General features: G+C 50.8%; 1 protein-coding gene across 7 annotated transcripts in view; it reads right to left on the reverse strand.

The window, feature by feature from the left end:
- SMG6 (SMG6 nonsense mediated mRNA decay factor) overlaps nucleotides 1-18331 on the reverse strand; it is a 243592-nt gene that overhangs the window by 21736 nt on the left and 203525 nt on the right. For 6 of the 7 annotated variants that reach the window (XR_012425112.1, XR_012425113.1, XM_005582468.5 and 3 more), the window contains 2 exons: nucleotides 4155-4331; nucleotides 78-224 (listed from right to left, as the gene is read on the reverse strand). Coding sequence is in view for 4 of the 7 variants with exons in the window: in XM_005582468.5 (XP_005582525.3) it covers nucleotides 78-224; nucleotides 4155-4331 (324 nt within the window). In the remaining 3 variants the exon portion in view is untranslated. Of the gene's footprint in view, nucleotides 1-77; nucleotides 225-4154; nucleotides 4332-18331 lie in introns of those variants that run through there. The other variant, XR_012425114.1, reaches the window with a different exon arrangement.

An 18331-nucleotide genomic window follows, 5' to 3' on the forward strand; every position in this document is an offset into this window, starting at 1 on the left:
TGCTCTCTGCCCACATCCTCTCACGCCTTGGACAGCAACCCCCATCGTGGGAACCACGCTCCCCAGGCCGACTTCACCTGGATCTTTTCCTGGCGACGCTGCTGCTCAGCTATCTTCCTGGCCAGAGCCAGCTTCTTGGCCCGAAGTTCCCTGATGTCATCCTCGCCCCCGCTGCCTTCAGCCTCTGAGTCTTCCTCAAAGTCTTCAATCACCACATCCTCCTCCTTTGGGTGGTGGAGCCGACCAGGAGAAAGAGGAGACAGTTAGCTGAACCCACGGCACTTACTGAACCCGACATTGCCCTTGTGGTCCCTCACCCATGCAGACTGGGCCCATCCCTTGCAAAGGGTCCCCTGGTGTGTGTTCCCTCTACTCAGGCAAAGGGAGGTAGACAGAAGCTGTCACTCTTCCCCCGGAGCTGCTCTCTTTTATACTCTGGGCCTCTTCCCTCAGAGAGTTACACCATAAGTCACTCGCAATCACACATGTACACCTGCGTGCTTGTACTCACACTGTGTTCTCCCTCGTACACAGAGTTACACCATAAGTCCTCGCAATCACACATGTACACCTGCGTGCTTGTACTCACACTCTGTGTTCTCCCTCGTACACACAGAGAGTTACACTGTAAGTCACTCGCAATCACACATGTACACCTGCGTGCTTGTACTCACACTCTGTGTTCTCCCTTGTACACACAGAGAGTTACACCGTAAGTCACTCGCAATCACACATGTACACCTGCGTGCTTGTACTCACACTCTGTGTTCTCCCTCGTACACACTCACAAAGTCAAACTTTAGGCCTATTTTCATTCTGAAGTCACCAATGATTCAAGAGGGAAACAATAGAGAAAGTTAAACCACCCAATTTAAATCTAATTCATGCTAACGATCTGATAGGAATCAACTCTAGCCAACAGCTGGGAATCAGGCGTGGAAGTTCCCTTGCCCCAGACAGCACCAGGGACAGATGCTGCAGCTCAGCAGACCTTGCCCTGGTTTCTTTTTAAGACTCCAGCCCGGTGGTGTGAGGATTGCTGGACCCCTTTACAGCAACTCACACGACATGACCTTGCTCAGCTGCCCTTCAGGGCCTGGGCAGGGTAGGAGGTGGCTGGCTGGCTTAAGGAGTCTCCTGCCAGGCTGGTGGTGCATTCCCCAGGGATGGCACCTCCCTACTTGCAGCCTCAGCTCTTAGCAGCCATCACTCCCTGGGTGGTCCTAGGCTCCATTCCTTGCTTTCTTACTTTTGGCCTTGGTCAACAGAGAACATGCAGCTGCCCAAGATAGCTTCCCTTGAGGGACAGGGTCAGCATGGGTACACGGGGAATAATTTAGTAGAAAGTTCCTGTTTCTAACTGGATTATAATAATGACAATGATGACAACAGGTATCACTTACTCAGTGCTTATTATTGGCCAGGTACTGCGCTAAGCATTTTTCATGTATTAACTCAGTTAATCCTCACAACAGCCTGTGAGATAAGATATGTGCTATCACCATCCCTATCTTATACATGAACAAACTGAGGTTCAGAAGTCAACACCTTGCTCAGGGTCACACAGCGAGTAAAGGCAGAGCAGAGATTCAAGCCCAAGTGAATCTGACTCCGAAGTTTATGCTCTTGCCAGTAATACTGAGCCAAGCCATCCTGAATCTAGACCATAAGCTCAGATCCGGCCCTTAGTGGCTCAGCATTGTTAGACCTGCTGTAGGCCACCCTAGACCTGTTGAGTACAGACTGCTCTCTCCTCTAACTGTCCAGCTTGACTGAAAGGGATTACTTAGGTGGGGGGCTGGGTAGATGACAGAGGTATACTTTGTCTTGGGAGCAGAATCTAGGGGTTTTTTGGTAACACCCCGAAGCAACTAAACTGTGTTCTATTCACAAAGAACAATGTCTGAAGAAACATCTTTCCCTACCTCTCCCAATCTGCTGAAGTGATTCAGTTTCACAGTTTGGGGAGAGATGAGATCTGAGGATGAGGCCAGAACTGTCACTATCCTAAGAGATGTCAGGAGTCTGGGATGTTGTCCACAGTCACCATTCATCTGACACAGGCATGCTACAGTGCCACAGGACTCACATCCAGAGAGGCCCAGACCATGGAAAGGAGGAAAACTGCGCATTCACTTCCTTGTTCATGGGGTTAACCCCGACTGCAGTGAGTGGGACAGAATGCCTGCCTAGCCCGTGGGGAAACACTGCCTCTGCCTGCTCTGACTAGGGATATACAAGGTTATCACGGGGCTTGAAGTGAGCTTGACGGAGGTCAAAACAGGGTCAGAGAGGCTTGTCTGAGGTTCGCTCAGCTCTCACAGTAAACGAGGAAGTGCAAGGTTATGAAATTACACAGACTAGGGTAAGTAGAGTTTCCCAGAGGCCACTAACATGAAGGAACCCAGGAGACTCGTGGGAAAAGGAAGAAGTGGGCAGCCTGGCGGGGGTCACAACCTTTGTCTGGTCAATAAGCCTTAGAACGAGAAAAAAAAAGTGTGGCACTACCAAGATCTGGGACCAGAGAAGTGATCTGTTCCTTGTGAGGGCAGAGAAGGCCCTCTCTGGGCCCCACCTGCCTCACTGTATTTGGCACTGCAGGCTCCACTGGCCAGAGGGCATCTTGGGGCAAGCCTGGGACTAACCTGGCTCTGCCCTCAGCCTTCAAGTGCGGGTGAAATAGCTGATGGAGGCACTGCCCACCGGTGCTTCCCCACACAGTGCCCAGGGCTTGGGTGGCACTTGCTCTGCCCTGCCTGAAGCCTGGACACCCTGCCAGCTCAGCAAGCCTGCTGTCCCCTCCCATGCTAACAGCTCATTCTTTCCCATTATTCCCTGCCCAGGTTTCATCTGGAGAGTCTGGAATCCCAGGCTCAGCTTTATCCCTGGAACCACCTCTGTCCTGGAAGCTGAGTTCTATGTCACCAGGGGTGGGGTGGGGCTCTCCAGTTATTCTAATGAAGCCAGTCCAAGACTCTGCTGCTCTCCGTCTCTGATCCAAAGGTGGCTGCTCTATCACTGTTTCAGATCACAAACGACAGCTTCCAGCTGACATCTGGCTTCCTTGGCCTGTTGCTGATTTCATCCCTGTACCCCGCCCTGCTCTACCGGGCGCTTGAGACTGCTGCGGGCCAAATGACTGTGTTGGCCTATGGGTGACCTGGCCCCTGGCTAGAATCGCTTCCGTCCCTTCCCTTAGTCCCATGTTCCTTCCCACCTAAGTCTCCTGTCTTTAACACTGTGTGGTAAAAAGAGTCAACCTTCAGGCAAAAGTGAGGTGTGTGTGAACACACACCCAGACAGAATTACCCACACCCAGACACACAGCAGGGCAGCTGGCAGTGATACTAAATGCATACATGCTCCAACAACATCACACTCACATCCACTCAGAACCCACAGACAGCAGGGAAGCTGGCAGCAGTGTTTACTCAAACTGACACACAAACCCACATCAACAATCACCCCCAGAAAGACACGTATATGCAATAGCAATATATAGGGCAGGGCAACTGCCAGTGGAGTTTTGCAGGGGCGGGTACACAGGCTCGTGCATGTGCGCGCGCGCGCACACACACACACACACACAGACACACACAACGAGTCTGGAGTGAAGCAAGGGCTACAGGAACAACCAAGGGCAAACAAACAAGAGGAGAATTCCTTAATCACATCAGGATGTGCAGGAGGGAGGGAGGGAACAAGGAGGGAGGGCAGGCCGGGGGAGGGGTGATTTTCCACACAGGGCCAGCAATGTCAGCTCTTCCTGTACGTGTGCTGCAGGCTGGAGTTCAGGCCTGTGCTGCACTGGGCTCCACACATCTATAAACTTGATCCTGACCCCTCCTCTCTCTCCCTTTCCTAAGCCTCGAGAGCTGCACATTATTCAACTCCTTGTTTCTTTCTTTTCCTCCCTTCTCCTCAATGCAGCATTAAAAGAAGCATCTGGAACTTGTAGCGGAGTGGGATGGAGGCACCGGGGTGGACTGGCAGGAAGGGGCACCAGGAGAGCACACTCTCAAGAAGGTGGCTGGTCATATTAACACAGACACTGCTCTCTGTGCTCATAAATAAGCAGGAGTAGAAGCTGAAGCCACGGGTAGAATGGGGAGGGGGCCTTCCCTCTGCCACAGCGGGCTCTTCCTGCATAGTACCTCATCTTCCAGTCGTGTTCCCTCTTGGCTTCCCATTTCCTTTCCCATGGTGTCTGGGACGGGTGCCACTGACACATACTTTCCACCCTTGAATGCCAGCAGAGGCTCTTCTTGTCCACAAAGGGCTTCCAGAAAATACTTCAGCACTGTGACCCTTTTGCAGTCAGCTGCAATAACCTACAGGGTGAGAGGGAGAGAAGAAAAACAGCATTTTCTGAAAGGGAAGATGGAGACGAGATGTTGCTTGCCGGCTGAGGGGCACAGGGGAAGTGTGTCAAAGCTACCAGGCAAGGGGGTCAGAATGAATGACAGGGTGTGGAGGGCACCAGGTCATGTCAGGTGGTAAGTGAGGGCCCAGGGCAGGTCGAGGACCAAGACTGTCTGAGGGAAGGAAGGTCCCACAGTCTCTCCTTAGGTTATCTCTGGGGCAGCAGACAACCCCAGGGACCAGTAACAGGTGCCTTACGTTTATTTGACTAAAGTCCTGATACAAAACAGAATACATGACATTCTTCTAAGTCTGGTCTAGAATCAGCAGAGGGAAGAGCGGAGTACTTTCACAGCCTAGAGCTCTCTGGGGCCCCTCGCTGCCACTCTCCACGCCTCTCCCAGCACCCCTGCTCCAGACTCCCGAAAGGAGAATTTTCAGCCCAAGTGCAAAACGAATGCTAAGGGCTTTCTTGGCTGTTTCATTTCAACCAGATCATTTTGGACTTCCCCTGACAGGTGCCTGCCCTATCTAAGAGCTCCTCATGCTCAAGAGACTGGAGTCAGGCAGGAAATTGTCAGGAGAGAGACAAGTGGGGATGTTTCACCAAAGCTCTGCTCTTTCTGACGTTTACGCCAAGCCGCTCCCACGTGGCCATGTGAGCACACAAGTCATGCTGTCAGAGAAGCCTGGGCTGATTTAGCTGAGATGAAACTCAGTATCCTGAGCAACAGTCAAATGTGTAAGTGTCTCAGATGAAGGGTCCACCGTCCCCCAGTCTGGCCCCTTCTGGAGGCACCACACATGCATGCCCTCTCCTCCACACCTGTCGGGCCCCCTCCCGGAGGCACCACACACCCGTCTGCTTGGCTTGCACTCTCCGCCATGCTTGCCCCTTTGTGCCCTTCTCTTCGTCTCTAGCCTCCAGCATCCTCTTCTCCCTGTTGGCTGAGTGCTCAGCAAGGGAGAAGGGCCCTGCTGGATCTGGAGCTTGAAAGCTGAAGGCCATTCCACATGGGAAACACACATCAGTGGCCAGATGTGCCACACGGGACGGCCCCTTCATCCTCATTGACTAGCCCCGGCCTCTCTTTTAATGCATCCTCATTTCTTTTTTTTTTTTTTTTTTTTTGAGACGGAGTCTTGCTCTGTCACCCAGGCTGGAGTGCAGTGGCCGGATCTCAGCTCACTGCAAGCTCCGCCTCCCGGGTTTACGCCATTCTCCTGCCTCAGCCTCCGGAGTAGCTGGGACTACAGGCGCCCGCCACCGCGCCCGGATAGTTTTTTGTATTTTTAGTAGAGACGGGGTTTCACCGTGTCAGCCAGGATGGTCTCGATCTCCTGACCTCGTGATCCGCCCGCCTCGGCCTCCCAAAGTGCTGGGATTACAGGCTTGAGCCACCGCGCCCGGCCATGCATCCTCATTTCTTAATGTGAAAGGAACTTCACATTAAGAAGTCCCTTCTGGCCGGGCGCGGTGGCTCAAGCCTGTAATCCCAGCACTCTGGGAGGCCGAGGCGGGCGGATCACGAGGTCAAGAGATTGAGACCATCCTGGCTGACACGGTGAAACCCCGTCTCTACTAAAAAATACAAAAAACTAGCCGGGCAAGGTGGCGGGCGCCGGTAGTCCCAGCTACTCGGGAGGCTGAGGCAGGAGAATGGCGTGAACCCGGGAGGCGGAGCTTGCAGTGAGCTGAGATCCAGCCACTGCACTCCAGCCTGGGCGACAGAGCGAGACTCTGTCTCCAAAAAAAAAAAAAAAAAAAAAAACAGAGGCCCCTTCTATCTGCAGCACACAGGGAGGCACTAATCTGGAGACAACTGATCATCATTTTACAGGTGCAGGTGTTCTCTCTCTCATGTGGACGGCAACCCATCTGGTGGCAAAGCCGCCTAAATCTCATCGTTTTTGTACGTCACTGGCAAGAATTGTAAGGACAAGCTGTGCACACAGTAGACTCACAGTAAAGACAGCACAGGGAAGCTCAGCTGGGTACCACAGACAGCAGATGAAGCAGGCATGACCCATGTTCTCTAAGACAGTGGAAATAAATGAGCACCGGTCTGCAGGCTGGCTGCCCAGGCAACTGCGGCACACGCCAGCCAACTGTGGCACACGCCAGTCAACTGTGTGCTCCGTGGCTGCATCCTCTGCCACCTTCACCAAAAGCCAACCTCGCTTTCCTACCCCGTCTAGGGGTGTTCTCTGCTTTCTCTCACCATTGGCCCTGTTACCATTATAGGCTGGAATCTCAAGCTAAGTACTTTGACCACCTTCACCTGAGAGGTTGACATAAAAGGTTCTCGGCCTCCCAGAAGGGCATAGAAAAAGTTCGGCCCCTTGAGCTTGGGGTGCCCGGTCCTGGGCTTACCTCCGTGAAGGAGAAGGAAAGCTTGTTTTGGCCCAGGGCAGGTAACCATGGTTCCATTGCGTGTATTCAAACATGTGATGAGGAAGGCTAGAAATACAGAAGCAGGGGCTAAAAGGCATTAAAGAACAGAGCCGAAATGAGTAATAGCCTGGCAGGCAGCACGCACAGTGGCTCCCTGCATCTCCAGCCTCTCACTTGCATAGGAAACTTCTGCATTTCCACAAGACTGCCAGTTTCCTCTCTGTGGTCTAATTTTAACCACCTTGTCGTTACAGTGTGTGTCAGCCACCTGACCCCACCACGACCTCTGACCTTATGCCCCAGCTACTGCTTGCACTATGGAGAATTATGTAACGGGTCCAGGACTTTCCTTTTTGGTGTGAGGCTGCTGCCACTGAATGGAGAGGAGAGGGGAGCTAAGGGGTGAGAAGAGGACAGAGGAAAAGCTTACAATGGTCCTTGGCCTCACCTGGACGATGAGAGGTACAATGGCAACCCTGCTCAGTGCGCAGAGGAAACCTGCCCAGGACAGGAGTGTGCCACAGGTGCATGCACAGACAGGCGGGCAGGAGCGTTGCTGCCGCTGGAGCATGGGCTACGTGGTACACTGAGTGGCTAAGAAAGCGTGGTTCCCGGCCGAGAGGGAGAAAAGCCACATGTGTGGACGTGGGACTCCTGGAGATGGGGATTTCCAGGGCACAGCAGGACCCAGGGATGTGGACATCCTGAGGCCGCCTGCAGCACATCCTTACAGGGTCAGTGGGAATTGTCTATTCCACGGACACACAAGCAACGAGGAGTAGCCCTCTCCTGGTTTTCACTTCCACCCATTCAGAAGGAAGTTGGTTTCCTTGGGGATTGTGTCTGCCATAGCCATTAGTTCCTCCTCTAGGACAAGGACACTGCTGGCTGATATGCAAAAGGCTGTGATCCACTGGGGTCTCTGACCGCGTGTTAACAGGCCTGAAAAGGATTCTACCTGCTTGGAGAGAGCAAGGTTGTCTGTCTTGGAAAAGTGTCCTCTGTCCTTTGCAATCCAAGCAGCAGGGAGGATGGTCAAAGCTGTGTAAAGTGTACTGTGGGAGTGAGAAGGGCGAAGTTTGAGCTCTTTAGGAGATGGAGAAACTGAGAGGCAGAATGTCCAGGGCTTGCCCAGAGGCACAGAGAAACCTGTCTGTAGCTCACTGGCCTGTCTGCAAAAGCATTCTGCCTTAACGTGGGGGACGGGCCCACTGGGAAGAGGACCACAGCTCTCCTGACGCCGGAGTTCTGTAGGAGACTTACGGGAACATTCTCCTAGACAAAGCCTCCAGCACTTGAGTCAGGGAAAGAACAGCACAGAACAGTTTAAACATGGTTAATAAGAGACTTCATAATGGAAGAAGCCTTTTAAATCACCGCCTAGGCTGATTCCAAGATGAGCTTTGCTTGGTCTAGGAGGACTTCCTGGTAAGACAGGGGTTAAAGCTGGACTCCCTGCTTGGAGAGGAAGGACTCCAGATGAAGTCTGTGACATCATCCCACAGTAACTCTGCTCGTGAGCACATTTTTCCACTCTGTATCAATGAAAAACAGAGAATGTAAGTGGCATGTGTATCGCAGCTCTGGGGGCAAACTCTGGATCCTCCAGAGGAGAAAGAGCTGGGTGGGAGAGGCTCCCTTCCTGGGCTGCATTAGCACGTGGGGCTGGACTGGGGCTAGAGGCGACTAAAAGGGCTGCCAGCCAGGGAACACCCTGGGGAGCCCACGGACCTCTGCGGTGTACCTTCTCAGTCACAGTCCTGGCCTTTCTGGAGGGAGATTCACTGTGCAGGCGACTGTCAAGAATTCCCAAGTTAATTGACAAAATATCAGATACAAATCATTTCAATCAGCTTGGGAAAGAAAACTGGGGCTTTAGGTCAGGGAAGAGCTGAAAGAAAGCCCCTTTCCCTTCCCCTGAAGACTGCCGGAGGCAGCTTACCACGGCAGCAGGAACTGAAACCTTTAGCTTCAGGGCTCCAGTTATCACTCTAATCAAGTCCACACGCAAAGAACCAAGCAGAAAGGAAAACTGAAAGTGAGATGTGGAGAGGCGATACAGGAGGCTGTCTTCTCCTAGGCTCAGTTCCTTAGAGAGAGAGAATGTAAGCATGGGGTAAGTAGAGGCTGGAGCTAAGGGGAGTGAGGAACAAAGGAGAAAACCTCTAGGTCAAGAGAGAAGACTGGGTTACTGTTCTGGGGTATTTAAGGTGGAAAGGTGGAGAAGTAAAGAAAAACGCCATTTCTTGGCTGGGCACGGTAGCTCACGAATGTAATCTCAGCACTCTGGGAGGCCAAAGTGGGCAGATCACCTGAAGTCAGGAGTTCAAGACCAGTGTGGCCAACATGGTGAAACCCCATCTCTACTAAAAATACAAAAATTAGCCAGGTGTGGCAGCACGCGCCTGTAGTCCCAGCTACTGGGGAGGCTGAGGCAGGAGAATCACTTGAATCTGGGAGGTGGAGGTTGCAGTGAGCTGAGATTGTACCACTGCACTCCAGCCTGGGCAACAAAGCGAGGTTATGTCTCCAAAAAAAAAAAAAAGAAAAGAAAAAAAAAAAGAAAGAAAAATGGTGTTCTCTGAAAACTGGTGACTCTTCACAGCTACTCAGCAGGGAACAAGCACAGTGTGGACAGAGATGCCTGGGGTGGGGGAGTGGGTTGGGGAGAGAAAACGAGCTATCTGCTCTTTATGGAAGGAAGGGAGGGTGAGACAGAGAATGGGAATTAAGCACCAGGTATCACATACTGATGAGCAAGGAGCTGCAAGACTTAACGCCACAGGGAAGGGAGAAAACCTCCAAATCTAGCCAGGGAATATGAGGAAGGCCTGGAGAGCCAGGACCCTGGATGCAAGCTCTAGGAAGTGAGGGACTCGCTCTGTCGTTACCTGGTCCCCGTTTTCTCCAAACAGCCCTCTTGGAAGGCACAACCATGGTTACTAGTCATTCTGCAAAATTTCTTTTTCTGAATTTTTGGTTTGTAGAAATCGGAGTTTAAACTTGTACTATAAGCCAGTTCTTTTTTCTAGTCTTAACAGTCCAGCTTGCTACTGCTCCTCTGGTTAAACAGAACAATCACATGGGTTTCCCCTGACAAACTCAAGTTTACAGGTTGTTTTTCTTGTTTCTCTAAATGGAGCCAATTATTCTCACATTTGTTGAAACCTTCAATCAAACTTTATAGCTTGTTAATTTTACAGAATGTCCTTAGAGCAAATAAGATGCAGACAGGAACGTGAAGTCTTGCTGACATTATTAAGAAACCTTAAAATAGCCTACAAATCCAACACCAAGGCTGGTAAAATACAGGCTGCTTGGCTGGCTTCTGAGGTCAATTAGCAATGGGTTAATTATCATCTTTAATGAGCCAAACCTCCAGGATTGGCCACAAGAAATTTAACTCCGACTAATGTGTTTTCACAAACTGGGAACCTCTAGTTACGCACTACTCACCCTCAGAGGAAACTGAAGGGTGGGAAGCAGCCAGGGGTGGGCCAGCCTAGGAAGGGGTCTGCCAATGGAAGTTCAGACATGAGAAATAAAAAATACCACACGGGGAATCCTCTGGAGCTGGGAGGACAGAGGAAATGGTTTATTCACATTCCTAGGGGGAGGGGCCTCCTGGCAGGAAGCAGACTCCACAAGGCAGGAGTGAAGCTGGCCACAAGGATGCACAGTCACTCTGAAGACACAGGCAGTAGCTTAGGATGGGGAGACAGACATTCACAGCCTACTTTGAGTCAGAAGAAGTTGGTATGAAATTGGGAAAGAGGCTCATGGGTCAGAGAGGAGTGGAAGAAAGAACCTGTGCAGGGGCTGAATGAAAAGGGGGACAGCATGAGGAAAAAGCTCACGTCCTTGGACCAGGCGCATCTCCTGACGCCCTGGAGCATACTGTCCAAGGGATCAGTTCAAACAGGGTTTCACTCTCTGCCTACCCCGCTACAGCTGGGCCTCTTTCTATGTGAAGCATTAAGTACAGGCTACTTTCTCGCTCTGTCACCCAGGGTGAAGTGCAGGGGCGCAATCTCGGCTCACTGCAAGCTCCGCCTCCCACCTTCACGCCATTCTCCTGCCTCAGCCTCCCGAGTAGCTGGGACTACAGGCGCCCGCCACCACGCCCGACTAACTTTTTTTTTGTATTTTTAGTAGACAGAGTTTCACCGTGTTAGCCAGGATGGTCTTGATCTCCTGACCTTGTGATCCGCCCACCTCGGGCTCCCAAACTGCTGGGATTACAGTTGTGAGCCACTGCACCTGGCCCCCCTTTTTTCTTATTTTTTTGAGACAGAGTCTTGCTTGGTCACCCAGGCTGGAGTGCACTGGCATGATCTCGGCTCACTGCAACCTCTGCTTCCCAGGTTCAAGTGATTCTCCTGCCTCGGCCTCCCTAGTAGCTGGGATTACAGGTGCGTGCCACCATGCCCAGCTAATTTGTGTATTTTCAGTAGAGACAGGGGTTTCACCATGTTGGCCAGGCCGATCTCGAACTCCTGACCTCAAGTGATCCGCCGCGCCCGGCCTTTCTCAGTCATTTCTAATCCCAGTGTCCAGATCCAACCCTCCCTCGTCCTATGGTTGGCCTGTGCTAGCTGAAGGGTCATTGGGTCACAAGATGAAATGCTAACATCATTGGTCCCCCCACAGCAACCACATCATTCCATGTGTCTGGTCCCAACAGCTGTGTTTTCTTCTTAGAGGCAATGAGGGCCATTATCCATCAGCCACCATTGCACAGATGCTTGCTGTTCCCACCTGTAACCACCATGTGTGTGCTGAAGTCTCTCAGAGAGGGGGAGGTGGGAACTGGCAAGTGGTCAGATGGCAAGACCTGGTGCTGGTGGGGAGACTGTCCCAAGACAGGGTTATCGAAGATCCCAAAAGGTACAGGTATTTGGCTACTAGGAAGGAGATGATGTTCAAACTGAAGGGAGAACCAGGGGAACAGGGGAGTTGTGAAGCATACACAGGAAGTAATGAGGTAAATAAAGTAGAAAAAACGGGGCCATTCTGGCAAGAGACAAGACAAGGCAATACAGGAGGCTGGAAAAGAGCCTGGGCTTCATAGTTACACAGACCTGAGTTCAAGTACTAACTGCCACTTCCTGGCTGTTTATCCTTAGACAAATTACTTAACTTCTCTGAGCCTTTGTTTGCTCAAGTTGTTTTTGAGGTTTAAAAGATAATACAGGCCAGGTGCAGTGGCTCATGCCTGTAATCCCAGCACTTGGGGAGGCTGAGGCAGCGGACCACCTGAGGTCGAGAGTCCGAGACCAGCCAGGCCAACATGCTGAAACCCGATCTCTACTAAAAATACAAAAATTAGCTGGGTTGGTAGCGGGCTCCTGTAATTCCAGCTACTCGGGAGGCTGAGGCAGGAGAATTGATTGAACCCAGGAAGCGGAGGTTACAGTGAGCTGAGATCGTGCTATTGCAATCCAGCGTGGGTGACAGAGCAAGACTCCGTTGCCAAAAAAAAAAAAAAAAAGGTAAGACAAGCCTGGGCAACATAGTGAGACTGTGTGTGTCAAAAACAAACAAAAAAGCTGGGCATGGTGGTGCACCACACCTACGGTCTGAGCTAACTAGGAGGCTGAGGTAGGAGGATCGCTTGAGCCAGGGAAGTCAGAGCTGCAGTGAGCCATGAGCACGCCACTGCACTCTAGCCAGGGTGACGAGTGATATCGTGACTCAAAAAGAAAAGAAAAGACAGAGAGAATACATATCAAATACTCAGCGAGATGCCTGGGCCCAGTAGGTGCTCGATAATTGAGCAGCTGTCATTTTTTTTCCCTCTTTGCTCCACTCTCTTCAGAGGTGGGAGGGACACTGCCTAACACGGCTGAGCTGTTTGGAAGCCAGTCTGAGAGGCAAGGTGGGAAGCATGGGGCTGGCACATAGCCTAGGGCCAAGGGGAGAGGCCCTGGAATGCTTACCTGGCTATTGGAACTGCAAAAAAAATTTTTTTAAAATTTGTCCAGGCTGGAGTTTGCAGTGGCCTCATCATGGCTTGCAGCAGGCTCAGCCTCTTGAGCTCAAGCGGGAACCTGGCTAATTTTTAAAAATTGTTTTGTAAAGTTGAGGTCTTGCTATATTGCTGGTCTCAAACTCCCGGCCTCAAGTGATCCTCCCACCTTGGCCTCCCAAAGCACTGGGATTACAGGCACGAGCCACCACTCAGGGCCTGAAATATTTTATTCAGAACTAAGGTGCTAGATCCAGGCTACTGGGCTGGCCAAGTAGGGGAGGGAAGACCTTGCCTCTCTTCAGCAATCCCTCTCCCTATTCTTCAGAAAGGCTCCGGACCTAACTAAGAGGTACACATGCATGACTCCAGTAATCTAGAGAGGCTCCAAGGTCCCGGGCTTCGGAGTAAGTGTGCCACTAGTAAATATATCAGGAATACAGTCACAATTGCCTTGTCCATCAGGTCCCTTCACAGTGGGGTATGGGCGGTGGCTCTGCCTTTGCTAATGGGATTGTTGAGGGTTTGAGGAGGCCCTGCAAACCCTGCAACTGTATCTTTCTTTCTTTTTTTCTGAGATGGAGTCTGGCTCTGTCGCCCCAGGCTGCAGTGCAGTGGCGAGATCTCGGCTTACTGCAACCTCCACCTCTTGGGTTCAAGAGATTCTTCCTAAGTAGCTGGGAGTACAGGCATGTGCCACCACGCCGGGCTAATTTTTGTATTTTTAGTAGAGATGGGGTTTTACCATGTTGGCCAGGCTGGTCTCCAATTCCTGACCTCAGGTGATCCACCTGTCTCGGCCTCCCAAAGTGTTGGGATTACAGGCGTGAGCCACTTTGCTTGGCCAACAGTATCTTATTTTATTCTAAGATGGGGTCTTGCTTTGTTGCCCAGGCTGCTCTTGGCTGCTCTGAACTCCTGGCCTCAAGGAATCCTACTGCCTTAGCCTCCCAAAGTGCTGGGATTACAGGCATAAACCACTGTGTCCAGCCTGGTATCTTTCTTAAATAAGACCCAGCTGGATCCTTGCCTCATGTCTCCCAATATTAAAGTAGTGATGAGAAGATCCCCAGTACGGTATTTTCTACCCACCTGCATTTCCTGAGCTTAGATATTCCAAACAAAGCCAGACAGAGTACGCTTGCTCTTCTTGAACTGCTCCTTCACGGACAGAAACTTCTTTTCTAGAGCTCTCGGCTCCGGCCGCACCAGAAAGGTACATTCTCCGCGGCAAGAGCGTCACAGAGAGCAAGCTATAGGCTGCAGTAGCTCGGGCTTCAGTCCAATTCTGCTTCCCCTGCAGAGCGCTCTGAGAGCAGCCACCCACATTGGCAGGGGTTAAGGACGGATATTGGCACTGCCAACACAAGCCTTTCAGGTCTGGCTGGCTTCAGCTGGTCTGAAACCTGGAACACAGGCGCTGGGGCCCTCACTTACTGAACCAGCAGGGGAGGCTGCAGGCTCAGCCCCTGGGGATAAAAGTCCTCCCGTCTGTCTCAGTCTGCAAATATCCACACAGTCTGTTTCTACACTGCGAGTTAGCTCTGGGCCAGAGGCACTGAACTTTGGGCTCTAGTCACCCGGAACCACACTGTTTGCCTTCTAGACAGCCACGTCCAGGAGGCCTCCCCTTAGGTTTGTGTTTAGGCTCCTTTACCAAATTTGCTCCTAATTGTATTTATTCTACGTGTGGCACGAGAGTGGTCTCTCGGAGACATCTATAGTCTTCAACATACTTAGGCAACATGCAGTTCAGCAAAATGTAAGCGCCTACTGTGTGTGTGAGGCACTGTCCTCTAGACCCTGGGGACTCCTCACAGAACAAGGCAAAATCCCTGTTTCAGGTGGGGGGTTGGGTCACATTCATACCAGATACATCAAAAGACCCCCTGTATCAAGAGCGCACACGCCCCTCCCTCCCCGGCTGCCATGACCTGCGATACTCAGGAAGGCAGAATTCTCAGCCCAAGGGAGAAGAAAAGCTCCTGGCAGAGACCTAGTACACTGCGCCTTCATTCCTTTCAGGCTGATGGGTCCTGAGGAAGTCAGGATGGAGAATTCTTTTGGGCTTAGCCTTCCTATAAAATGAAATCCCAATCTCTCTTAATACTTCCCAAGCTCCTTGCAAACCCTCGCCCACCCACCCCTCCCCCAAAAGATCACAACTGGCACTTCTGGCTATTATTCCCTAATCCTGAACTTCAGTCCCCAGGCAACCCCCTTTGCTATGCCCTGCAGGCTGTCTGCTTCCTCTGGCACCTCTGAAAGTTCACATATTACTCCCTCAACCTGCAGTGATTTTACATTTAAGCAATCAATTCATTCCCTCATCATCATCATCATCATCTTTTTTTTTTTTTTTTTTGAGACAGTGTCTTGCTCTGTCACCCAGGCTGGAGTGCAGTGGTGTGATCTCAGCTCACTGCAAGCTCTGCCTCCCGGGTTCAGGCCATTCTCCTGCCTCAGCCTCCCAAGTAGCTGGGACTACAGGCGCCCGCCACCTCGCCCGGCTAATGTTTTTGTGTGTTTTTTTTTTTTTTTTTTAGTAGCGATGGGGTTTCACCGTGTTAGCCAGGATGGTCTCCATCTCCCGACCTCATGATCCAGCCGCGTCGGCCTCCCAAAGTGCTGGGATTACAGGCTTGAGCTACCGTTCCCGGCCCCCTCATCTTCTTTTAAGCTTGATAAGGTCTTTAACTTTTCTCTCTCTTTTTTGAAACAGAGTCTCACTCTATTAGCAATCAAGGCTCACTGCAGCCTCAAATAACTGGGCTCAAGCAATCCTCCTACCTCAGCCTCCAGAGTAGCTGGGACCACAGGGGTACGCCACTTATGTTTGGCAAATATATATTTATTATTTATTGAGACGGAGTCTCGCTGTGTCGCTCAGGCTGGAGTGCAGTAGTGCAATCTCGGCTCACTGCAACCTTTATCTTGAACCTGGGTTCAAGTGATTCTCGTGCCTTGGCCTCCCGAGTAGCTAGGATTCACAGGTGCACGCCACCATGCCCGACTAATTTTCGTATTTTTAATAGAGATGGGGTTTTACCATGTTGGCCAGGATGGCCTCAAACTTCTGACCTCAGGTGATCCACCTGCCTTGGCCTCCCAAAGTGCTGGGATTACAGGCGTGAGCCACTGCACCTGGCTAATGGCTAATTTTTTTTGGTAGAGACAAGGTCTTACTATGTCCCCTAGGCTGATCTCACTCATAGCTTTAAGTGATCCTCCTGCATCGGCCTCCCAAAGTGCTGGAGTTGTAGGTGTGAGCCGCCCAGCCCAGCCTAAAAGTCCTTCAAGATGCCAGTTAGCCTTTGTCCAATCTGCCAGCCTACCTTCCACAAATACTTCGTAACTCCCTACTATGTGACAGGGACTGCTAGACATCCTGGGCACACAAGACAAGACAAGACAAGACAAGACAAGACAGATGCAGTCCTTGACTTCACATGACTTTCAGTCCAGCAAAGGACTCCACAGGAACCTCGTGCTAACCTCTCCCAAGGACACAGGTATCCCTTCAGCAAATGTGGACTAGGCCCACACTTCATTCATCTTCTCTGACTCCATTAGCAGCTCTCAACATCTGCACTACGTGTATGTCACAAAGTGAATGATTTTGCCCTTTGGTTGGAAGAGACCTTAATAATCATTCAGAGCCACAAGAGAACCTCCTCTAAATACCCCTCAGTGATTCAGCTGTTTCTTGACTACTTCTGGTGGAGAGGACTCAAGGCCCTGGAGTAGTTTTTAAAATCAATCATTACTTAACATTGAAGAAATATATAATTTTTCTTTTTTTAGACAGGGTCTCTCTCTGTCCACCTAGGCTGGTGTGCAGTGGCACAATCACGGCTCACTGCAGCCTCAACTTCCTGGGCTTAGGTGATCCTCCCATCTTAGCCTCCCAGGTAGCTGGGACTATAGGTGCGAGCTGCCACACCTGCTAGAGTTTCACCATGTTGGCATGGCTGGTCTCGAACTCTTGGCCTTAAGCAATCTGCCTGCCTCTGCCTCCCAAAGTGCTGGGATTATAGGCATGAGTCACCACGTCCAGCTAGTAATTTTTATTATCTACACTAACGGACTTTTTTTCTGACCATTCTGTATGAGGGGTGTTATTGTGTTGAATCTGTAAGGGGACACATTTCCTACTAGAAGGCCATTCTAGTTTTGGATTTTTCTAATTGGTAGAAATGTTTACACCTTTTAAACCCAGATCTGCCTCCCAATGCTTCTAATTTGGTTCTCTGGGGCCATGTAAAACAAAACAAAAACCCCCCAAAAACTCTAATCCTGCTTTTATCTGGCTGGCCTCAAATTATGTGAGGTCTGCTGTGTTATACACCTTCTCTAGGCTAAACAGTCCCACTTCCTTCAACTGTGCCTCACTCCAACTGTCTCCTAAACATCCTGCTTATTCCTTCACTAAGACTTTCACTAAGACGAATGTGTCTCCTCCAGTGAGTGCCCACGTGACCTGGTAGCAGAGCACAGAGTGGCCCATCCCCTCTCATCTCTGTTGGGGATACTCAATTTTAATAACAGACTTAACAGCATTACTTTCATTGTCCCCACCTTGCACTACTGATAAACTGTGAGCTGCTTTTCCCCTTTTCTTGTGGGGGACAGGGTCTTGCTCTGTCGCTCAGGCTGGGGTGCAGTGGCGAGATTGTGGTTCCCTGCAGCCTTGACTTCTCAGACTCATGGGATCCTTCCACCTCAACTTCCTGAGGAGCTGGGACTACAAGCATGTGCCACCACACCTGGCTAAATATTTTGTAGAGACAGGGTTTCGCCATGTTGCCCCAGTTGGTCTTGAACTCCTAAGTTTAAGGAATCCTCTTGCCTCAGCCTCCCAGTGTTGGGATTACAGGCGTGAGCCACTGTGCCCAGCCAATTGTGAGCTTCTAATCAACAAATCCCCAAATTGTTTTCACATATGTTGCTAAATCCTATCTCCCTTTATGGAGTACAAGCCCTCCACCAACTATTCCCTTTCACGTCTTTTCCTTCACCATGGTCTTCTCCCCATGCCTGAAGAAATCTCATTATTTACCATTGTGCTGCATGCTACGCACTACGTGTGGCTGACTTTTTGGACCAGGATAGGTTTTTACATTTATTCTTATTTGATTTCATCTTGTCATTTACTTCTCCCATTGCAACCTATTAAGTTCTCTTTGGATCCTAAATTTTTCATCTGAGAATGCATTCCCTTCTCAGGTTTATGTTACATACTTTTTTTTTTTTTGTGAGACAGAGTCTCAGTCTTGTTGCCCAGGCTGGAGTGCAATGGTGTGATCTCGGCTTACTGAAACCTCCACCTCCCGGATTCAAGTGATTCTCCTGCCTCAGCCTCCCGAGTAGCTGGGGTTACAGGCATCCGCCACCACGTCCAGCTAATTTTTGTATTTTTAGTAGACACGGGGCTTTCCCATGTTGGTCAGGCTGGTCTCAAACTCCTGACCTCAGGTGATCCACCTGCCTTGGCCTCCCAAAGTGCTGGGATTACAGGCGTGAGCCACCGTGCCCGGCCATGTTACATGAATTTTATCAGTTGGCTTTATTTACAATTCTCAGTAACTTTCTCCCATTAATCTGTT

Source organism: Macaca fascicularis, chromosome 16 (genome assembly GCF_037993035.2).
Source record: "Macaca fascicularis isolate 582-1 chromosome 16, T2T-MFA8v1.1".
NCBI lineage: Eukaryota > Metazoa > Chordata > Mammalia > Primates > Cercopithecidae > Macaca > Macaca fascicularis.